This window comes from Salvia splendens, chromosome 9 (genome assembly GCF_004379255.2).
Source record: "Salvia splendens isolate huo1 chromosome 9, SspV2, whole genome shotgun sequence".
In the NCBI taxonomy this organism is placed as follows: Eukaryota; Viridiplantae; Streptophyta; class Magnoliopsida; order Lamiales; family Lamiaceae; genus Salvia; species Salvia splendens.
The window spans coordinates 19,368,510-19,389,574 of record NC_056040.1 but is presented as its reverse complement, the minus strand read 5'-3'; the positions used below and the strand labels follow the sequence as shown (position 1 = coordinate 19,389,574).

At 40.7% G+C, this 21,065-nt stretch overlaps 1 protein-coding gene and 1 long non-coding RNA gene across 2 annotated transcripts; one reads left to right on the top strand and one right to left on the bottom strand.

The window, feature by feature from the left end:
• The first annotated feature begins 383 nt into the window (after nt 1-383).
• Nucleotides 384-17,825, top strand: LOC121748705 (uncharacterized protein YtfP-like). Its single transcript, XM_042143199.1, has 17 exons — nt 384-524; nt 636-761; nt 11,845-11,904; nt 12,438-12,551; nt 12,656-12,743; nt 12,949-13,086; nt 13,805-13,812; nt 13,899-14,000; nt 14,554-14,625; nt 14,696-14,795; nt 14,876-14,958; nt 15,663-15,740; nt 15,846-15,944; nt 16,026-16,076; nt 16,198-16,254; nt 16,377-16,418; nt 17,431-17,825. Exons 1-17 carry the CDS (start codon nt 384-386, stop codon nt 17,512-17,514), a joined length of 1,443 nt encoding a protein of 480 aa, XP_041999133.1. The 3' UTR covers nt 17,515-17,825.
• Nucleotides 13,185-13,583, bottom strand: LOC121748709. Its single transcript, XR_006039511.1, has 2 exons — nt 13,442-13,583; nt 13,185-13,341 (listed from the first exon to the last, which is right to left on the bottom strand). It is a non-coding gene; the product is annotated as an uncharacterized LOC121748709 (long non-coding RNA).
• Nucleotides 17,826-21,065: the final 3,240 nt, after the last annotated feature.

The window sequence follows — 21,065 nt, the reverse complement described above, 5'->3', positions numbered from 1 at the left end:
AGATGGCAAATAAAAAAAGAAATTGCATGATTAGAATTGAGGATTTGAGCCTTGATCAATAATGAATCCCAAATTTGAAATGACAAATAATTACTCAAATTGCATGATTAGAATGAGAATTAGAATTAGAAGATTATATTCCAGCTTGATCAAATAATCAAACCAAATTTTGAAATGACAAATAATCACCAAATGCATGATTAGACTATGTCACTATTGGCACATCAATATACTCAAAATGACCAAATCAATAATTAAGAGTAAAAATGCATTGTTACCATTTACCAATCGATATTTTACTCTAGTAAAATTTTTCTCTTAGACCCTCATAAAATGACGAACACCATTTTATCACTTCTGCTTCCACAAAACCGCACTAAAAGATGAACACATGTTTCCCGCGGTTCCTTCTCCAAGCTGAGTTCCTCTCAGGAATCTCTCTTCAGCCTAAAAATCGTGCTTATTCTCTTTTCTCGAACCGGAAAAGAAGATACTGCGCGATTTCCCTTTCGTTCTCTGCTAAGGTGAACACATACGTTTTTGTTCTCGCTAACTTAGTGAAGGTAATACTATAGGCGCAACGGATTTCATTGATTTTGATTTTGATTTTGACTGTGTGGAATTTCGCATTGTAGCCTACTAAGGAAACGCTGATTGTAGTAGGTGGCGGAGCTGCCGGCATTTATGGAGCCATTAGAGCGAAAACTGTTGCGCCTGACCTCAATGTTGTTGTTATTGAGAAAGGAAAGCCGTTATCGAAGGTTTTACTTCTGCGCTTTTTGTTTACAGTAGTTTATTTTGTTGTTGTTGTTTGAGGAGTTACAATTTTTTTTTTATTTGTGCATTTTGGAATGTGATGGGGTACGAACTAAACAACTAAACCCTAATGGCGAGCCCAATAGCAGTGACGGCCCATTAGCCCAAAACCCAAGAAAGAGTATCAGTTCGGCACGACCAAAGAGTTCAGTTCGGTTCGGCACAACCAAAGAGTTCGGTCGCAGCCTACAGCTGGGTAAAAGCCAACCAATCAAGCTCTACTCTCAGATCGGCAAAAGAACCCATCAAGCTCTACTCTCAGATCGGCAAAAGCTGATCGGCAAAGTTCAGCAGTTCGGTCTCAGTATTCGACCGAACAAGGAGATAGTGGACCCTTGCAGGACCTCCACGACCTCCACTACACCCACGATCTATCTAGTGGTATGAAGCAGTTGTCAACCTGCAAGCCACGATCTTGGTTCAAATGTATAAATAGAACTTAGATCAGATAGACAAGGGTTAAGCTCTCTAGATATCGAATCTCATATAGCAAGTCAGTATTGTAAGCTGTAATCCAGATCAAGCAATACAAATTTGCCCTCCTTTCTTCCCGTGGACGTAGATTTACCTCAGTAAATCGAACCACGTAACTTTCTGTGTCGTGATCTATATTTAATACCTGCATTTATTACCATCAAAAATTCGTAAATCGTCACTGGCGCCGTCTGTGGGAAACAGAGAACCAAATCTGTGATAAAAGCGAGTTTTTGATCCTCTTCCACCAAAAAAAATGCATACCAGATCACATAATACCCGTGCTTCCGTCCGTGATAACCATGAGGAAGCTAGTCCAGCCCGTCGGTCTGGAAAACAGCCTCGTGAGAAATCTGTCTCCAGTCCTCACGGTGAAGGAACAAGCCACTCCAGAAGTCGTCGCACCGAGTCTTCCCAGCAGCCCGGTTTGAACGAGGCTGTCAAGTTGTTTTTGGCCGAGAAGCAGGATGAATTCTTAACATTCCTGCAAACAGGCCAAAAGCCGGAGACGAAAACGGCGGATTCTCCCTCTCCATCCAGACATGAAAGTCACTACCGCAGTAGTGTCGCATCTCCCCGGAGAAAGAATCCTCACCACCGACATGTTCCTCTTCCTCCTCGTTACCGGAATCACAGGAGAACTCCATCTCCACCATACCGAAGAGATGTCGGGTTCGCCATGTATGGAGCGCTGAAGAATCCATTCTCGGATGATATCACCCGAACTCCGTTGCCGCAGAATTACCGAACTCCGTCAATGACTTATGACGGGTTAGTGGATCCTCATGATTTCTTGGGACGCTATCAGTATAATATGGCGAACCAAGGTCTCAATGAGGTTCACATGTGTAAGCTGTTTCCCGAGCTGCTCATCGGGAACGCAAGGAGGTGGTTTGATAGCCTCCCTCAAGGCAGCATTAGATCTTACAGAGATCTAATGGATGCTTTTCATAGGAGATTCTTCCAGAAAGCGGAAGCCCGAATCACTTCGGCTCAGCTGCTTTCTATTCGTCAAGGTCGCGATGAAAAAATTAGCGACTTCATGACGAGGTTCCACAAGGAATGCCTACAAGTAGATGATCTCAATGATCTACTTGTCATTTCGGCATTCCAAAATGGAATACTGCCAGGAGCTCTCTACAGGAAGCTCGTTGAATGCAGTCCGCAAACAGCTCAAGAGATGTGGGACATTGCGGACCAGTTTTCTCGTGCCGATGAGGCAGACCGTCGAAAACGGTCTTTAGACAGCTCATCTAGAGGAGACAAAAAGAAGCCCGATCATAGCGATCAGAGGCTTCCTCGCCGAACTCCTTTTGAAAGAATTCAAAGGGCACCGGTACAAGGCAGATTGGGACCACGTCTCGATCTTGAGAAACCGCCCGCTCAGTTCGTACCATTGAACAAGTCGAGAGCGGAAATTTTCGAACTGCATTCCGATATGTTCGAAAAGCCAAAGCGGATGACGAAATCGGCCGCGCGCCGAAGTCAGGATAATTATTGCTCCTTCCATCAAGACCACGGTCACGATACCGAGGAGTGCCGACATTTGGCTGCAGGTATTGATGTTCTTGTGAAAGCAGGGACGTTAAAAAAATACCAAAGCAAGCAGCCGAAAAAGAACAAGAAGCAGAGAGGTGCGAACTGCGCTCCTCAGGATCCGAAAAGGCAACAGGATCCCGAAGACGATGACGAGCCGCAATATGATGGAGTAATCCAGACTATTGACGCTCTCCCAGCCGGGAAGACTAAATCGTCCCTGAAGTCAGAGCGCAGAGGCTTCAATCGAGAGGAGCCAACGCATAAAAGGCTGAAGCAGGACGAAGTGATTACATTTTCAGATGCCGATCCCGTCCCGGCCATCTCTCCTCATCAAGACGCCATTGTCATTCAAGCCGGAGTGGCAAACAAACTGATCCACAGAGTGTTCGTGGATACAGGAGCGTCAGTTAGCATTCTTTTTAAAGAATGTTTCGATAAACTGGAAGTGGATCCAGCTCGGCTCAGTCCGGCTCCGCTTCCTCTGAAAAGTTTCGCCCAGGAGGACACCCGCCCTGAAGGTATTATCAGCCTTTCGATTACGGTGGGAAGAGCGCCTACAAGCTCCAGTACGATGATCGAGTTCTTTGTGGTAAAAGCTCGGTCCCCGTACAACATTATACTGGGAAGAGACTGGCTCAACACAGTTCGGGCCATTTGCTCTACTTATCACCTCACCATCAAGATCCCCACTAAAGGAGGGATAGCGGTCATCCGAGGTGATCAAAAGAGAGCAAAAGAGTGTTTGCAGATTGCGCTTAAAAGTGCCGAGCAATCAGATCGGCACCATCAAGCATAGCAATCACAGCAGCCGGAGTCAGAGGCAGGCGAAATGACCGAAGTCACACCGGAGCCGAACTCGATGGAAGTTCGGTTATATGAAGATGATCCATCCAGAACGGTGAAGATCGGTTTCGCGGGAACACCTCTACTCCGGGAAAAGACCATCCAGCTCCTCAAAGAGTACAAAGACGTCTTTGCGTGGTCGCCGTTGGACATGACCGGAGTGCCCCCCCGAGGTAATTACACATCGGTTAAATATTGATCCTTCAGTCCGGCCTATAAAACAGAAGCAAAGACTCTTTGCGGCAGAAAGAAGTCAAGTCATCCATGACGAAGTCCGCCAATTACTGAAAGCGGATGTGTTATTTGAAGTGAAATATCCTTCTTGGGTGGCCAACCCTGTGATGATCAAGAAAAAAGAGGGAGGATGGCGGATGTGCATAGATTTTACCGATCTAAACAAGCACTGTCCTAAAGATTGCTATCCCCTTCCGAACATAGATAAAAAAGTAGAAGCTTTGATAGGCTTCGAAATTTTTTATTTTCTTGATTTATACAAAGGATATCACCAAGTTTTAATGGATGAGAGTGATGCTTCAAAAACGGCTTTCATTACTGACTTCGGCATTTTTGCTTACAAAAAGATGCCATTCGGTTTAAAGAATGCCGGAGCCACATATCAAAGGATGGTTGACAAGCTATTTCGGCACCTAATCGGAAAAGAGGTTGAAGTGTATGTTGACGACATAGTCGTTAAAAGCAGAAGCACTTCGGAGTACGAAGACAATCTCAAGTCCACTCTCGACGTGCTCCGAAAAGCCAACCTCAAACTCAATCCCCAAAAATGTACCTTTTTGGTAGATTCGGGAAAGTTTCTAGGTTGTTGGGTTTCAAAGGAAGGACTCAAGGCAAATCCGCTAAAAGTTCAAGTTGTTCAGAACATGGCAACGCCGAAGTCCATACATGATGTGCAAAGGCTAACTGGATGTCTAGCCGCACTGAATAGATTCCTTTCCCAAGCAGCCGAAAAGCAAATGCCGTTCTTCAATGTGTTGAAGAAGGCACCAAAGTTTGAGTGGGGAGTCGAGCAGAAAAAGGCTTTTGACGAGCTCAAAAGTTATTTAGCCGAGCTTCCTATTCTCTCTGCTCCAACAGATGCCGAAGTGATATTCTTATACTTAGCGGCATCAGATCAAACCATTAGCGCGGTGCTTGTACGAGAAGAAGGCCTAAAGCAGCTTCCCATCTACTTTACAAGCCGAGCATTAAGAGGTCCAGAAACAAGGTATCAACCTCTGGAAAAAATTGCTCTGGCATTAGTAAATGCAGCAAGGAGACTGCGGCCATATTTCTATGCTCACAAGGTATGCGTCTTAACCGATCTTCCACTTCGGCAAGTTTTGACTAAGCCTGAAGCATCAGGCAGAATTGCCAAGTGGGCCATAGAGCTGGGAGAACACTCAATAGAATATCTACCTCGGAAAGCCATCAAGGGACAAGCCTTGGCTGATTTTCTTGCAGAGGCAAAGTTCGATCAAGCAATCCCTGTTATTGCCGAACAGAAAAATCCTGCCAATGACGAACTAACACAGCCCCAGGAATCCGAAGTAGAGCCGCCGGACTGCTGGAGTGGATTCGTAGATGGAGCTTCGAATAAGACGGGAAGTGGAGCTGGTATTCTACTTATCGCTCCCGACGGACACGAGGTAACTTATTCACTTCGGTTCTTATTCCCAACTACTAATAACGAAGCCGAATACGAAGCCCTCCTTGCCGGACTTCAATTAGCGCAAAGTCTATTTGTCAAATCTCTAAAAATCCATTGTGATTCACAAGTCATAGTGAATCACATGCTGGGTACAAGTGAAGCCCGAGATGAGAGGATGAAAAAATACTTGGACAAAGCGCAAAGCATTAGCCGAAGTTTCTCTTATTTTCGGATAATCCGCATTCCCAGAGCGGAAAACAGCCGAGCAGATACTTTAAGTAAGTTGGCCTCATATCCGAGCTCAAAGGTGGAGGAATTACTACACCGAAGCATTGATGAAGCTGAGGTACATTCAGTAACCAGCTCGCCGAACTGGATGACGCCGATCTTACAGTATCTAGATCAAGGACAACTGCCCGAGGATAAGAGAGAAGCTCGGAAAATCACATGCCGAGCACTTCGGTATGAACTTCATGAAGGAGTCCTATACAGAAAGTCCTACCTTCAACCGTTATTGCGATGTGTAGGACCAGAAGAGACGGACTACATCCTTAGAGAAGTTCATGAAGGATCTTGCGGTAGCCACATCGGAGCTAGAGCTTTAGCTAAAAAAGTTCTGAGATGGGGATATTATTGGCCAACTTTGGTACAAGAAGCAGTGCAGCTCGTCAAGACATGTACGAAGTGCCAAATCCATGCAAATATCCCAAGGATGCCGCAGACCGATCTATGTGCTATGCAAAGCCCTTGGCCTTTTATGCAATGGGGCATAGACATAGTAGGACCACTACCACAAGCTCCTCGGCAAATGAAATTCCTTATCGTTGCCGTGGATTACTTCACGAAGTGGGTGGAGGCTGAACCATTAGCTACGATAACGAGCTCGTAGGCATTGGATTTTGTCTGGAAGAACATAGTTTGCCGATTTGGCATACCCCATATCCTCATTTCGGATAATGGGACTCAGTTCACCGACAAGACATTCAAGAATTGGTGCCAAGAGCTGAATATTCAACATCGGTTCACTTCGGTCTCTCACCCACAAGCAAACGGACAAACGGAAGTAACAAACCGTATTCTGGTGAAAGGTTTAAAAGCTCGGTTAGAACAAGCCAAAGGACAATGGGTAGAAAATCTTCCTCAAGTCCTATGGTCTTACCGAACTACACCAAAAACCTCAAACGGTGAAACTCCGTACAGTCTGGTGTACGGCACTGAAGCCGTGATTCCGGTTGAGATCGGCATACCCAGTCCCCGAACTCTTAATTTCTCAGCAGAACTGAATGAGGACGGACTGAGAGCCGAACTAGATCTTGCCGAAGAAAGAAGAGAATTGGCCTGCATAAAAGCAGCCAAGTACAAGGAGCAAGTAGCCCGGTATTATAACCAAAGGGTGAAAAAGCTGCAATTTTAAGTGGGAGATCTCGTCTTGAGAAACAATGAAGTAAGCCGAGCAGAAAAGCTGGGCAAACTCGAACCCACATGGGAAGGTCCATATCGGGTGTCAGAAGTCCTCGGCAAAGGGTCTTATAAATTGACTCACATGTCAGGAGAACAAGTACCCCGAACATGGCACATTTCCAACCTCAAGAAGTTCCATTTGTAAGAGACAGTCCGGTCAGTCAGTCTTGTGTCTAGTTCGGTCCTAGGGGTATGTGCTTTCTTTGTTTTTTACTTGTTTTTCATGCTTGTCGTTTTATAAAAGTTTAAAACCTTTTTCGTCTTTTTTATTTGTCTTTATGTGCGTTGTCTCTCTATGTGCGTGTCGTCTCTTACAAATGTTACTGAGGTATCTTGTTCTTTAAAGGCTGATCCCCTTTTTAGAACATGTATTAAAGACAATTGTGAGTCCAAGCTTCTCAGGAAGATACAAGACTCCACAATTCAGCTTAAGAAACAAGCAGTTCGTCTGAAACGAACTGCAAAAAGGGAAAGTCCGATCCGAGCGATAAAACTCGCCAAATTAGGACAAAGGGAAAGTCCGATCCGAGCGATAAAACTCGCCAAATTAGGACACAAACCAAGTCCGGTCAAAGAAGATTTTACTTCATAAGACCACTTCGGTTAACAAAGGGAAAGTCCGATCCAAGCGATAAAACTCGCCAAATTAGGACACAAACCAAGTCCGGTCAAAGAAGATTTTACTTCATAAGACCACTTCGGTTAACAAAGGGAAAGTCCGATCCAAGCGATAAAACTCGCCAAATTAGGACACAAACCAAGTCCGGTCAAAGAAGATTTTACTTCATAAGACCACTTCGGTTAACAAAGGGAAAGTCCGATCCAAGCGATAAAACTCGCCAAATTAGGACACAAACCAAGTCCGGTCAAAGAAGTTTATTTCATAAGACCGAGGACTAAGTCCGGTCAAGGAAGTTTACTTCATAAGACCAAGGACGAGTCCGGTCAAAGAAGTTCACTTCATAAGACCAAAGACGAGTCCGGTCAAAGAAGTTTACTTCATAAGACCGAGGACGAGTCCGGTCAAAGAAGTTTACTTCATAAGACCGAGGACGAGTACAATAAGCGAAATAAAATCGCTGAACTGTAAGTACGCAGTGATAGAAGCGAAATGAAAAAAATTTCATTTATTAAGTCTTGTTCGGCATACAACTCCGCTGCCCTACGAGAAGGCGTTACGCTATTACAAAGGACTATTCTACTGTCCACGGTTGCTAAAGTTGAGCCACCTATTCAAAAAATCCTCGTGAAGCCGAGTTCGGGCGTTCCGGGCAGCTGAAGAATAAGCAGGTCGACGAGATGCTCTGATCGACCTACCGCCTCTTCCCTGAGTCCGGGAAGTTCTGGCACCTCGGCGGCGAAGAGTCTCTTCACGAAGCATTTGTTGATCTTGCTCACTCATAATCACAGCTCCTCTACGAACTTCAGTCCGTCCTTGTCTTGACGTTTCCGGTTGCTCCTGAGTCCGTTCTCGTCTTGACGTTTCCGGTTGCTCCTGAGTTCGTTGCTGATTTGGAGTAGGATTTTGAGCAAGTGGATCAGAGGTTTGAGCTGGAGTGTGAGCATCTGTTGGCGGGAAATGCCTAAGGAATCTCTCGATTGAAGGACGCCGGGAAAGAATGATGTCGTACCGAGAAGCCCAGCGCCGCAATGATTTCACAACTTGTTGGCAAGCCGAGCTCTCCAGCGCATTGTTCCTCCGGAGGACATGAAGCTCCTCCCACAGTTCATCAACTTGATTCTGAACTTCAGATATGCTCATTCCCCCGCGTCCGCAGATGAAATCCTCATATGCAGTCCTCTCAGCGACGACAATATCCAGCTCGGCCTCCAGATCCTTCCTTATGGACTCTAAGTCCTTATTGTCGGACTCCAGCTCCACTGAACGAGCCAAGAGTTCGTCATACTTCATCTGGTCCTCTATGGCTTTTTTCTCAGCTTCGTTTAAAGCCGAAGAGTATAGCCGCTTCCAGTGAGGTACCTCCAGCTCCTTAGAGTTAAAGAATACAAAGCAGCTAGGTCAGTCCGGCATTTCAGCTTACCGAGCAGGCAGTAAACCACAACAGGAGTAAAAGAGATCAAGAAAAGCCATACGAAGACACGAGTGTAGAAAGAAAATTTTTTCATTCATAAGAAAAAAAAATTTTACACAAGGAGGGCTTCAAGGCCATTTTACAAGAAGGAAGAAAGAAACTAAACTAAGAGAAGGGAGATGAAATCATACTCCGCCAGTTTCATCTCCGGCTCCCCTCCGGGTTTCAGCTTCTCCCTCCTTGTCCACCTCGGCTTCAGCCTCAGCCTCCCTACTCCCCCCAGCCTGCTCGGCGCCCCCATAGCCGATCTGCTGCACCTCCTGCTCGGCCTGCCCGTCGCCGGTCTGCCGATCCGGCTGCTCGGTCTCCTTGCCGGCCTCGTTTTCCTGCTCACCCTCTCCTTGGAAAATTGGAGCGGGTGAAACAGGTCCCAAGGAGGCAAAGATGGCCTCCATGTTCTCGTCCCGGTCAGCTCGGCAATTATGAACTCGGTCAACAGAAAGCAGGACCGAGGAAGACGCGAGCTCGTCAAGGAGCGGCAGACTCTGGAGACGAGCTGCAATTTCTCGGCCATACAGCGGCAGGACGACTTCGAGTCCCTGCTCAGCATTATCGGTCATCAGTTTCAGCAGATCACCGACAAAGGCCGAAAATTGATTGCTCAAAAAGAGTTTCTCCGCGAAAGCACGGAGAGCCTCCCCTTGGGCAACCACGGCAGCAGCCTCCCTCTGTTTCGACTGCTCTCTCTGGATAATGAGCTCGTTTTTTGCCCGCTGTGCCTCATCCTGAGCCGAGATCCTAGCAGCCCTTGCCTTCTCAAAGTCTGCCCTAGCCTGTTCGGCCTGGTGACGAGCAGCAGTCAACTTCCTCTGCATCTCAGCATAGTCGCTGGACGCTTTAGAGAGTTCAACTGCGACGAGCTTGCTGAGCATATCGTTCCTCTGAAAATGGAAAAATGAAAAAGTCAACCGAGGGGCCACAAAAAATACAGGAAAAAAGCAAGGCCAGAAAATCAAGAAGAGAATTCACCTCGGCGAAGTCCGTGGGCCATAAAAAGGGCTCACAGATATGTTCCGAAGGAGGCGCCAAGACCACGTCTTTCTCTGGCGCTCTTGGGGGCTTCTGAAGCTTCGCCTTCCCCTTTGCCGAAGTCGACTCCGGCTTCTTTGGATCCGAAGAGGTCTTTTGCCTCTTCGGATTCTTCTCGGCATCAGACGCCGAGCTGGTGGTTTTCGGCCTCTCCGGTTCCTTAGATTCGGAGGATTTGCGACCGAGCTTGTTTAGCAAGTTCACTGCCAAAAAGCAAGAAAACAAGGTTAGTTTTCGTCGTCAAGGCAGTAATGCATAAAAAAGAAATCCTCACCCTCAGTCTCGTCGTCCGAAGACGAGGAGTCGAACACGAAGTCGCCCTTGACGAGCTCAGACTCCAAGTACGGCTTCCTAATCATGGGAATCTTATTGAGCTCGGCCTCGAGCTCGTCCAACGGTTCTACCCGAGGATGAGGAATAACGGACTTCGGCCCTCTCCAGGAAAAGTCCGAAGCCGAAGTCCTATTATAAAAAAAGAAACGATTTTGCCATTTCGGCCATTTGGTTTTACAAAAGGCTCTAAAGGGCTGTAAAGGGATCAAGTAAAACCAAGATCCCTTCCTCTTAAACTGGAAGAAATTAAGGATTGCCCTCAGAGACAGATCCTTATCTAGCCTACGCAGTTCGGCAGCAAAGGCCGATAAGTGCCTCCAAGAATTCGGAGTCACCTGACCTAAAGGGAGTTGGAAAAAATCAAGAAGCTCTACAAAAGGTGGGGGAAGAGGGAAACGAAGCCCGCATTCTAAGCAGGCTTCGTAAACGGTGGCATAACCCTCCGGCGGCGAGTTAGCCCTATGATCGTCGTCGGGAATCACCACCTTCCCCCCGGGAAGAAGATATTTTCCGTGTAGGGATATCACAGTGTCCTTACTCAAGATGCTGTGAAAGTATTCTACGGTCTTCTCCCCGGACTCTTTCCGGCTAGAAGATCCCTTACCCCCTTTCCTACCGCTACCTGACTCAGAAGAAGAAGAAGAAGACATGATTCTTACTCTTTGAAAGTCTGAAGAAGTTCTGAAGAAATTCTTGAAGGAGCGGAAGGAAATTTTGCGCAAAAGAGAGAGAATGCAGAAGAAACAATAGCAAAAGTGTTCCAATGATGGAAAATGGTAATATTTATCAGATTCACAGAGGCATTTCAAATCCGTAGCGCCGTTTCAAATCCCCCTTTTTCTGGATTCAACGGCCGGATTTGCTATCGCATTTAATGCAGGCACGCGCATGGCACGTCCCCTGACGTCAGCCTCCCCCTTACACTCATCCAAAATGCCGAAGTGATTCACTTCGCTTTTCGGGGGGGTAGTGATGGGGTACGAACTAAACAACTAAACCCTAATGGCGAGCCCAATAGCAGTGACGGCCCATTAGCCCAAAACCCAAGAAAGAGTATCAGTTCGGCACGACCAAAGAGTTCAGTTCGGTTCGGCACAACCAAAGAGTTCGGTCGCAGCCTACAGCTGGGTAAAAGCCAACCAATCAAGCTCTACTCTCAGATCGGCAAAAGAACCCATCAAGCTCTACTCTCAGATCGGCAAAAGCTGATCGGCAAAGTTCAGCAGTTCGGTCTCAGTATTCGACCGAACAAGGAGATAGTGGACCCTTGCAGGACCTCCACGACCTCCACTACACCCACGATCTATCTAGTGGTATGAAGCAGTTGTCAACCTGCAAGCCACGATCTTGGTTCAAATGTATAAATAGAACTTAGATCAGATAGACAAGGGTTAAGCTCTCTAGATATCGAATCTCATATAGCAAGTCAGTATTGTAAGCTGTAATCCAGATCAAGCAATACAAATTTGCCCTCCTTTCTTCCCGTGGACGTAGATTTACCTCAGTAAATCGAACCACGTAACTTTCTGTGTCGTGATCTATATTTAATACCTGCATTTATTACCATCAAAAATTCGTAAATCGTCAGAATGGAATTGTGTGTTTTTCTAGGTCAAGATTTCTGGTGGTGGTCGATGTAATGTGACAAATGGACATCACACTGATAATGTGGTAAGGATTCTTGTCTTTCTTATACATTGAAATTTCAGTAGACAACAGCACAATGGGTGAAAGTTGAAACCGCATATTTGACTATGAAATTTGCAATATTCGTGCCAGTCCTTTTTACTGTTTGTTTCAATGACGAGATGCTTAAAACTGCGATTCACCTTATGAGGAGTAATAATAATTATTGAGTTATTGTGCTTTTAGTTTGTTCTCCTTTCCTAATACATGTTCTCTTTGAAGTTCATGCTTGGAATTCCTAGCTCAGGGCAGCTGTTGTAGAATATGAATATATTGTACTTCTCTTTCGGAATCGGAACCATCACAATCTAGCTATTAGTTGGCAAAATCCAAAATGGTCATACTCAGGATGGCAATGTATAAGCTGCTAGCTGAATATTTCAACATTTGAAATTATTTTGACTTTCGTTTGATAGAAATGGCTTTTTCTGAGATACACTGTGAAAACCTATAAAAGTGTATTTTTGTGTTTGTTATGTTTGGGCCGTCTCAAGTGTTATTGCTAACAGTTGACATAGGTTTTGGCAGGACACTATCCTAGAGGCAATAAAGAATTGCGAGGGTTATTTTTCAAAATGCATGGCCCAATTGATACCATGTCGTGGTTTTCAGATTGTGGAGTTGAACTGAAGGCAATCTCAAACTTCCAATTCTCATAACTAAGTTGTTTATTCTAGAATAGGAATATCTCTCCCATATATGCATCTTATGGGTTGACTTTTGTATTTTCCTTCAGACTGAACCTGATGGAAGAGTATTTCCAGTCACTGACAGCTCATCAACTATTATAGATTGCCTAATGTCTGAAGCAAGGAAGAGAGGGGGTAGGTATTCTGGTCCTCTGGCTAATTTTTGCTTATCTTTTGCTGGGATATGTTTTAAGTATGTCTTAATTCAAATGATATTTTTTGAAAGTAGTTGTCTACTAATGCTATTGAAAATGGTGCTAGAATGCCTGAGTGCATAGCATATGCTTTTCCCCTGAGTGTAATATGACTGAACTTGATGCTATCTGCTTCTTTCTATCAGTTGTTCTAGAGACTGGTAAAACTGTTACAAGTGTTTCAGCAATTTCTGGTTGCAAATTCTCTGTCCAAGTAGAAAAACGCACAGTTGGTTATGTTGAGCATGCTGAAGCGAATTTCTTGATGATTGCTAGTGGTAGTAGTGAGCAGCTATGCGGCACCGATACGGATACGCGTATCGGTATCCGAAGGATACGGATACGCGGATACGGCTCTTTCCCAAACAACCCGATACGCGGATACGTTTTAACTATTTTTTTTAATAAATAATAATAGTGCAAAATAAATTACAAAATAGATATTCTAATTCAACATAGAGACATTAAAGGTCTATTACACTCAAAATAACATGATAGAACTAGCAGCAGTAGCACTCAGATTTGGAGATGCCATACTGCTGAAATTATAATTGAATTGAATTGGGGGAGCAAAAAACTGAATTATAACATAGAAAAGCGATGGCAAAAATAGATACATAAAACTGAATTATAACATACCGAATCTATGGAGGCGGGGAGTTTTTGACCTAGCTGCGGCTTTCTCAATTGTGTGGAATCTTATATTGTATAGAGCATCATTATTTATAGAGCTAGATTTGTTCATCCAGCTGCAATGGGCTACATCACAAATGGGCTTTTTGGTCCAGCCCGTTAATTCTATCGGGCCGGCTCCTTTAGATGGGCTTTAAACTGGGCCGTATCCACCGAGATACGTATCGAATCTGAGGTTTCCCGGCCCAATACGGCCCATCCCGCGGATACGCCCAGGATACGTATCCGTCGCGTATCCGTCGCGTATCGGTATCGGATACGTATCCGATACGCGATACGGCAACAAAGTGAAGTATCCGTGTTATATAGGTGAGCAGGTTGCATGCACTTTCAGCTGTTATGCTCGTTGTTCTTCCCCTTCTGCTCCATGTTACTCATCTTAACTGTGTTCATACCGTGTCAGGGATACAAACTTGCTGCACAGCTTGGTCATTCTATTGTGAAACCTGTACCCAGTCTATTCACTTTCAAGATTGATGATTTTCAGTTAGTAGAATTGTCTGGGGTAATTCTCATGCTTATATATATTGGATAAGCCTCTGATTATCTTCAGAATTGAGAATATACATTATTTGCTTGTTTGCAGCTTAGAGTTCTTAAAGAAGCAAAAACTAATTCTGATTCATAAATTGCCTTCGGGTTAAGGCTAGACATCTTTTATAATTCATCACTTTCCAAATGTGATCCTACCTGTACAAAGAGCATCTTCATAGCTTCTCATTCACAATATAAAAGGAACTTTGTACTTTCCTTGATTACATCTCAAACTCGTCCCCCAAACCTTTTGAGTATCCACTTTATTAAGCTTGCATTCATAGTTTCGAATCACATAACTGGATTTATGCAGATGTTATATGTTTCTTTTCAATTATAAGGATCCTTACTGAATCTCCCGTGCCCATGTAATTGCTATCCTTTTTTTCTTCAGAAAATGATTTATTCACATTTTTCTCTAATAGTACTTCATAACTCATTGATAGACTATCTAAATTTCAATACATATCTTCTGTTTCTCTCTAGTGGTAACTGTATTCTTCTTCTGTTCTCCTGATTCTCAGGTTACCTTCCCTAAGGTGAGAGCACAATTGAAGCTGGCAACTGTTCAGAAGAGCATACCCGCGCACACACAGGCAAGAATTTTGTTGGCAGCTATTTAAAATATAAGTGGGATAGAAACTGATCTTGATTGTCTAACAAAAGGTTGGGCCACTGTTGGTAACACACTGGGGCTTTAGTGGCCCAGTAATTCTCCGATTGTCTGCCTGGGGAGCTCGTGAGCTCTCAGATTCTAATTATAAAGGTAAAATGTATTGTCCTTCTTCCTTTCCGTATGTTCCAGTCTTCCAGAATATTCTTAATGGTCGAGTGACACCCGTCCAGGAACACTTCATCTGGATTTTGTTCCTGATTTTAACGTAGAAGATCTGAAGTCACTTCTTATTGCACACAAAAAAAAGTTTGCGGTAATTAATATGACCTATGGTCTTCTCTTATATACTTTATTTCGTTTCTAAGTTATGTTTCTTAGCTGTTTAGACTTGGGATTTAGGATTATCCTATAGAAGGCACACCAATGTTATCAATCTCGTATGGCGGCTTATGGCGGTTTGCCTAAAAACCGCCACAGGGATATGGCGGATATGGCGGTCAAAAATTAAATAAATAAAATAATACTTATATATTTATATATAATTCAAAAATTAAAAAATATTAAAAATATAACATCTAAAACACTTTAAACAATTAATAAAGCATAATATACCACTCTAACCACCATGTTTCTTGCATAATGCCATATTCCTAAATGCAGTACACACGCAATGTTGTCAAATGTCGGATATGGCGGTGCTATGGCAGCAACATGGTGCTATGGCTTTTCCACCACCGAACGCCATGCCATAGCGTCATGGCGCCGCCATATCCGCTATTTGATAACATTGAGGCACACATATCATATTATTGATCTCATATAAGTCATCTCCACCATAAAACAAAGTGATAATATACGAGTATACAACACCAGTAATCAAGATATTTACTGCATTACAAACAGCAAACTCCAGGTTTTCCTCAGAATATAATTTATTTCAGGAAGTAGTGACTGTTAAAGTCCATCAGCTGTTCGAGTAATTTCCTGTATCTAATTATTTTCTTGTCTAATTTGCAGAAACAAAAGGTTGCCAATTCATTTCCTTCAGAACTTGGCCTTGTGAAGAGATTCTGGAGATATATTTTAGAACGTGAGGTTGAATGGCTATCCCACTGAAACATGATATCTTGTTGTTTCCTTTGTTGGCCATACTTTTTAGTGGTGGTGTGGTGATTGACCTTTGTTTGCTTGCTCTGAAAGGGTTTGGACGGGGATCTTTTATGGGCATACATATCCAACAACTCTTTAATCTCAATTACTTCTCATCTGAAAAACTGTTCCTTCAGTGTGAAGGGAAAGGTATACTATAAATTTACCTTCTATGATCATTTCTTCATTTCTATATTTATTCAGTGAATTTGTACTCGACATAAAATGTAGGGTCAATTTAAGGATGAATTTGTCACTGCTGGAGGTGTTCCATTGTCTGAGGTGCTATATTTGTCTCTCATCTTTGTCGAATCTCTCTGTGATTTCAGCTGTATATATTGCTGTGGATGTATCATGATTGTGATTGTGGATTTTTTTCTTTCATGAAACCGGCTCTTTTCAGGTATCTCTGAACACCATGGAGAGCCGAATCCAGTCACATCTATTCTTTGCTGGGGAGGTATTATTGCTTTAGATGGCATCAAATTGGTATCATTTTATGAGAGAACTGGACATGAAAACTAGATCCTTGTATTTTGTCATGTTTGAATTTTTTTTCCTTACGAGTGCTATATCTTGTAGGTATTAAATATTGACGGAATAACAGGAGGCTTCAATTTCCAGGTACCTGATCATTATTTCTTTTGTACGGAGTTCTTCTCTTTTAGGCCTTGTTTACTTTGAGGAGTTTTTAATTTGGTGAAATGATAGTTCATAGGATTTAAGGTTGGATATACAGTAATAAAAAATAATTAATGGATGCCATGTTTTACTTTGATGCATTAAGGAGAAAGTGGATTGATCATACCCCACCACTTTAGGTGTGATGCATATGTTTCATTTAATCACTCCAGACCACATTAATTATGGGTCCCGGATTATCCACCCTTTGAATAGTATTATACTAAAACACTGGATATAGTTAGATAATTACTTAATCAACTATTTGAATATCAGGAAAATATCGATTATAGTTGGATAATTTCTGAATGTCTGGTACATTTGTATCAACCAACGTAAACAATAGTGCGTGGTATTGAAAGGTAAATAATAGTATATGACTTGTATCGCACTAGATATACCATCAAACATATATTTGAGGGTTTGAGGGAGAACTATTTTGTTCAGCAGAGTAATGACTAGCTTGACTTGTGAAATGTGTTGTTGCTGAATATTCTGTAATCTTTTTTTGGGGTAATTTGTAATATAGTACATTATAGCAGCTCTTCTACAGTAGTTTTACCTTCTAAGACTTACGGAGAATGACTTACATTTTGTGGCTTTGTATGCAAAGATTACCCTGCTCTTAGAGCCAACAAAAGAGCTACTTCTTGAATGAATATTTCTTGACATTCATTTTTTCCTCAGTGGGACTTGCTCATTGAGTTAATTACAGTTGGATATAACATAGCTGAAACAAAAATTATGGTTTCTGACTTGTCCAGTGAGAAGTATGAAAGTAGTCAAATTGTTTTGGATTACTCAAGACTTCTAATACTTTGATTATTTCTTTTGGCAATGGTATACGTACTCAAGCACTTTAATTGTTTGTCTTGATGCAATATTGTTGTTTCTTGTCACTGTGCCGCTCCCCCCTTCATCATGTTTTATACAATTTTGTTGTTTCTTGTTGCAGAACGCTTGGTCGGGTGGATACATAGCTGGAACAAGCATCGGTAACCTGGCGACAGCTTCTAATCTGGAGGAAGAAACTGTCTGAAAAGAAAGAGACTATTTTTAAAAATGTGAAGGGAAAAAAACGTTCTCTTGCATGATTGCATCATTTAGATCTAAGGGTTTGCCTTTGATGCAGATACCACAGGTTTTTCCAGAAGAACATGGGGGGCCACATAATTGAGGATCTCAGTGGGTACATCTCACTATAACGTGGTATGTTTTGATGTGATGAAATTAAAATCTGGCTGTTGTCAGAAAATAGAGTAGTGATTAAATTATCTGCAATTTTGGCTTGTTTGTAGTTGGACAATCAATGTTTCACTTTCTGTTCTTTTTAATTGTTGCATTGTACCAGTTTTACATGTTTTACACTAACACAATGAACAAATGTGTGAAAAATGTAACTATTGAGAGTAGTTCACGTGCAAAACAAGAATTGGGTGAAAGTTGGTGTATTTAGGCACAATTAGGTCTTGTTTTGTAGTCAATATAACGCTAGATAACATACATATTTAACGTATGCTAAATGTTCGTTTATTGATATTGCTAGGGTTGATGGATGGATGGATATGATCTTCAATTTTATAAATGTGGAAGAAAACTGCGCATATAGAGATTTTTTTAGAATTTTTCTTTTTAAATGAAATTAGAAATTAGACAAATATTTAATAAAAAAATTATACGAACTTGAAATTTGATTTTGTGAGTGTGACAAAGCCCAATTTAAGCCGAATAACTTAATAAATCAATATGGTAAAATATAACTTCGTAAATGCCTCAATGAGTCCATGACCAAAAACAAAATAGACATAATTTTGTTTTGATATTTATATAGTCGAATTTTTCCCCAGATTTAAAATTTGAAGTCACAATTTGAGTTAACTTTTACTACTACCTTTATCCACATCTAAGATTAGTTTACTGGCGTCGTCCAACCCATTTAATTACTTAGATGAAAGCTCAAAGTCTATTTTAATCCACTTAAATAAATAAATATAAATATTTCATGGCTCTTAAAAATAAACACAATTTCTGCGCTGCTCACTTTTCTTCTAAATATCTTTTCTTTCCCACTTTTCTAAATACATAAAGATTTATACTTAAATGCAATATTCCAAAATCTTCAAAAAGTGTTTGCGTTTTTTAAATAGTACCGACTTTTCTAAATTGAAAAGATTTAGACTTAAATGTAATATTCCAAAAAATGTTGTTTGTATTTTTTAAATAGTATAAATGCAAAGATGCACTTGCCCTGTTACAAAATTTAATTATTTTGTTAAGTTTTATGACTGACTGGAGACAATCCATCTCACTAGAACTGTCAGGGTCCAATCTTTGATTTTTTCAAATTAAGTAGTCAGATGCGATAATTTATTTGAAATTAAGAATTACATATTTTCGACGGGAATAAGGATACTCACCTAGATTTTAATACCAACTTAATAAGAAAAATGAAAGTGACAATCGGCAAAATAAAGCTAAAAGGAGCCACAAAAGTAGGTCAAGTCAAAGTTATATTTTACCCGCAACAATCATACAATACCATAAAAAAAAAGTGGTCATCGTCAATAACTATTCTTCATATGACAAAAAAGTAACGTTTAAGCGTCCAAATTTGAGAAGATAATTATAACTATAAATGACAATATCTGACCTCAACAATATTTACTGATAATATGCACTAAAATTAAATCTATTGTCCATACATCATAAAGAGTTATACCAGCAAATTTTATAGTAGTCTATTGCAATTATAACTTTCGTTGATCTTGATCAGACATAATTTCACCTCCTGATATGATTTAGAGATAATCCCATTTTCACCGTGGCACGGGTCTTGCTTTTTACAATAAAACTAGTTTTGAATGATTATAGATCAGTCCCATATGAATTACTACGAAGGAGTATAAATTTACTAACTACTATACCGTTAAATCAGGACGCACGCTATAATGAAATAATATGCTACGTATTTTATTTGAGCATTATGCTTATTTAATGTATATTTAACGTTGTTTATTTTGTTATACACGTTTAATTTGATTCTTATACATTAAGAATTATTGTTGACATTTTTAATTTTGCAATTTCCATAAAAATTATTGTTCGATTTTGTCCTTATTCCTTTTATAAAAAGAGTGAACTGCACCAAATGACCTTAACTTTTGCACTTGTTACACCAGTGACCTCTAACAAAAAAATAGCACCAGAGGGGCCTAACGTTAAATATAATCACGAATGAAGTTTTTTAGCCACTTTTCGGACGAAAATGCCCAAATAGCTTGAAGGGCATTTTTGGCAATCCCTAAATTCGCTGACATATGAATTCTGTCACATTTCTGTCAGCAGCTTCTTAAGTGATTTTCTAATAAGTTCTAGTACTTCATACGTGATTAAAGTTTTGTCAATATTTGTATAAAAAAATTCTTATGTATTTCTGGTTAGTGGTAACAATATAGTATTATTTATATGATGTATGAAATTTATTGAGAAACAAAAATATGGAAAAGTGAAGTTATTTATGCAATAAAATCCGAATCAATAATACACAGAATAAAAAATATTTCACATTTAATTAAATGATACAATAATTATTTTATTAAAACATTGACATTTAAAATATTATTTCATTATATATCATCGAACTAATTTGTTACTCTAAGCCTAACTTTAAGACGATTTTTATGATTGATATTTTATTGATGTAATTTTAATTTAGCTCATATTGAAATTTTTAACATCATATGAACATTCAATCTTTAGATATAAATTTGCGTAGTTTCTTGCCATTCATGATAAAATTGAAATGTGAGTAATATTTTGAAAAAAATTAAGCATATGATATTAGCTATTTAATCCTGAAGATTTTTTTATTAATAATAGTATTTGAAATAAGACAATGTAAATTTATAAATTAATACTGCAAAATTATGATATTTTCATAATAAATAAAATTGATCCATAAATCAATGTAAATAAAATAAATTACGAGAAATAAAAACACTCAAAAATACCAGAAAATGAGTTTTATAAGGAAGAAATGGTCTCATTTTCTTATGTTCATTTTAATTAATGCAGATAATGATAAATATGTATATAATAAAAAAATTAGAAAGTGTAAATAATGATAAAATTTTAATTATATATGAAGTACACAAACTTATTAGAAAATTACATAAGAAGTTGCTGACATAAATGTGGCAGAAATCACATGTCAACAATATAATGGAGTGACAAAAATGGCCTTTTACGGCCTGAGGGTGTTATGGTCCGAAAAAACTTCATTCGTAATTATATTTAACGTTAGGCCCCTCTGGTGCTATTTTTTTGTTAGGAGTCACGGGTGTAACAAGTGCAAAAGTTGGGGGTCATTTCGTGCAGTTCATTGTTATAAAAATTGTTAAACTTAATATGTTTGAGGAGATATAATGATTGGAGGTCACCAATAAGTCATGTTTGAGGAGACGAAAATAGTTGTGTTCCTCTTTGTCGACACCTCTGAAAACTTGTTGATTGATAACCAACAAAAGAGTTATAGATTTTTAGGAGATGGTTATAAAAAACAAAACAATGAAATGAAACATGGCATGATAC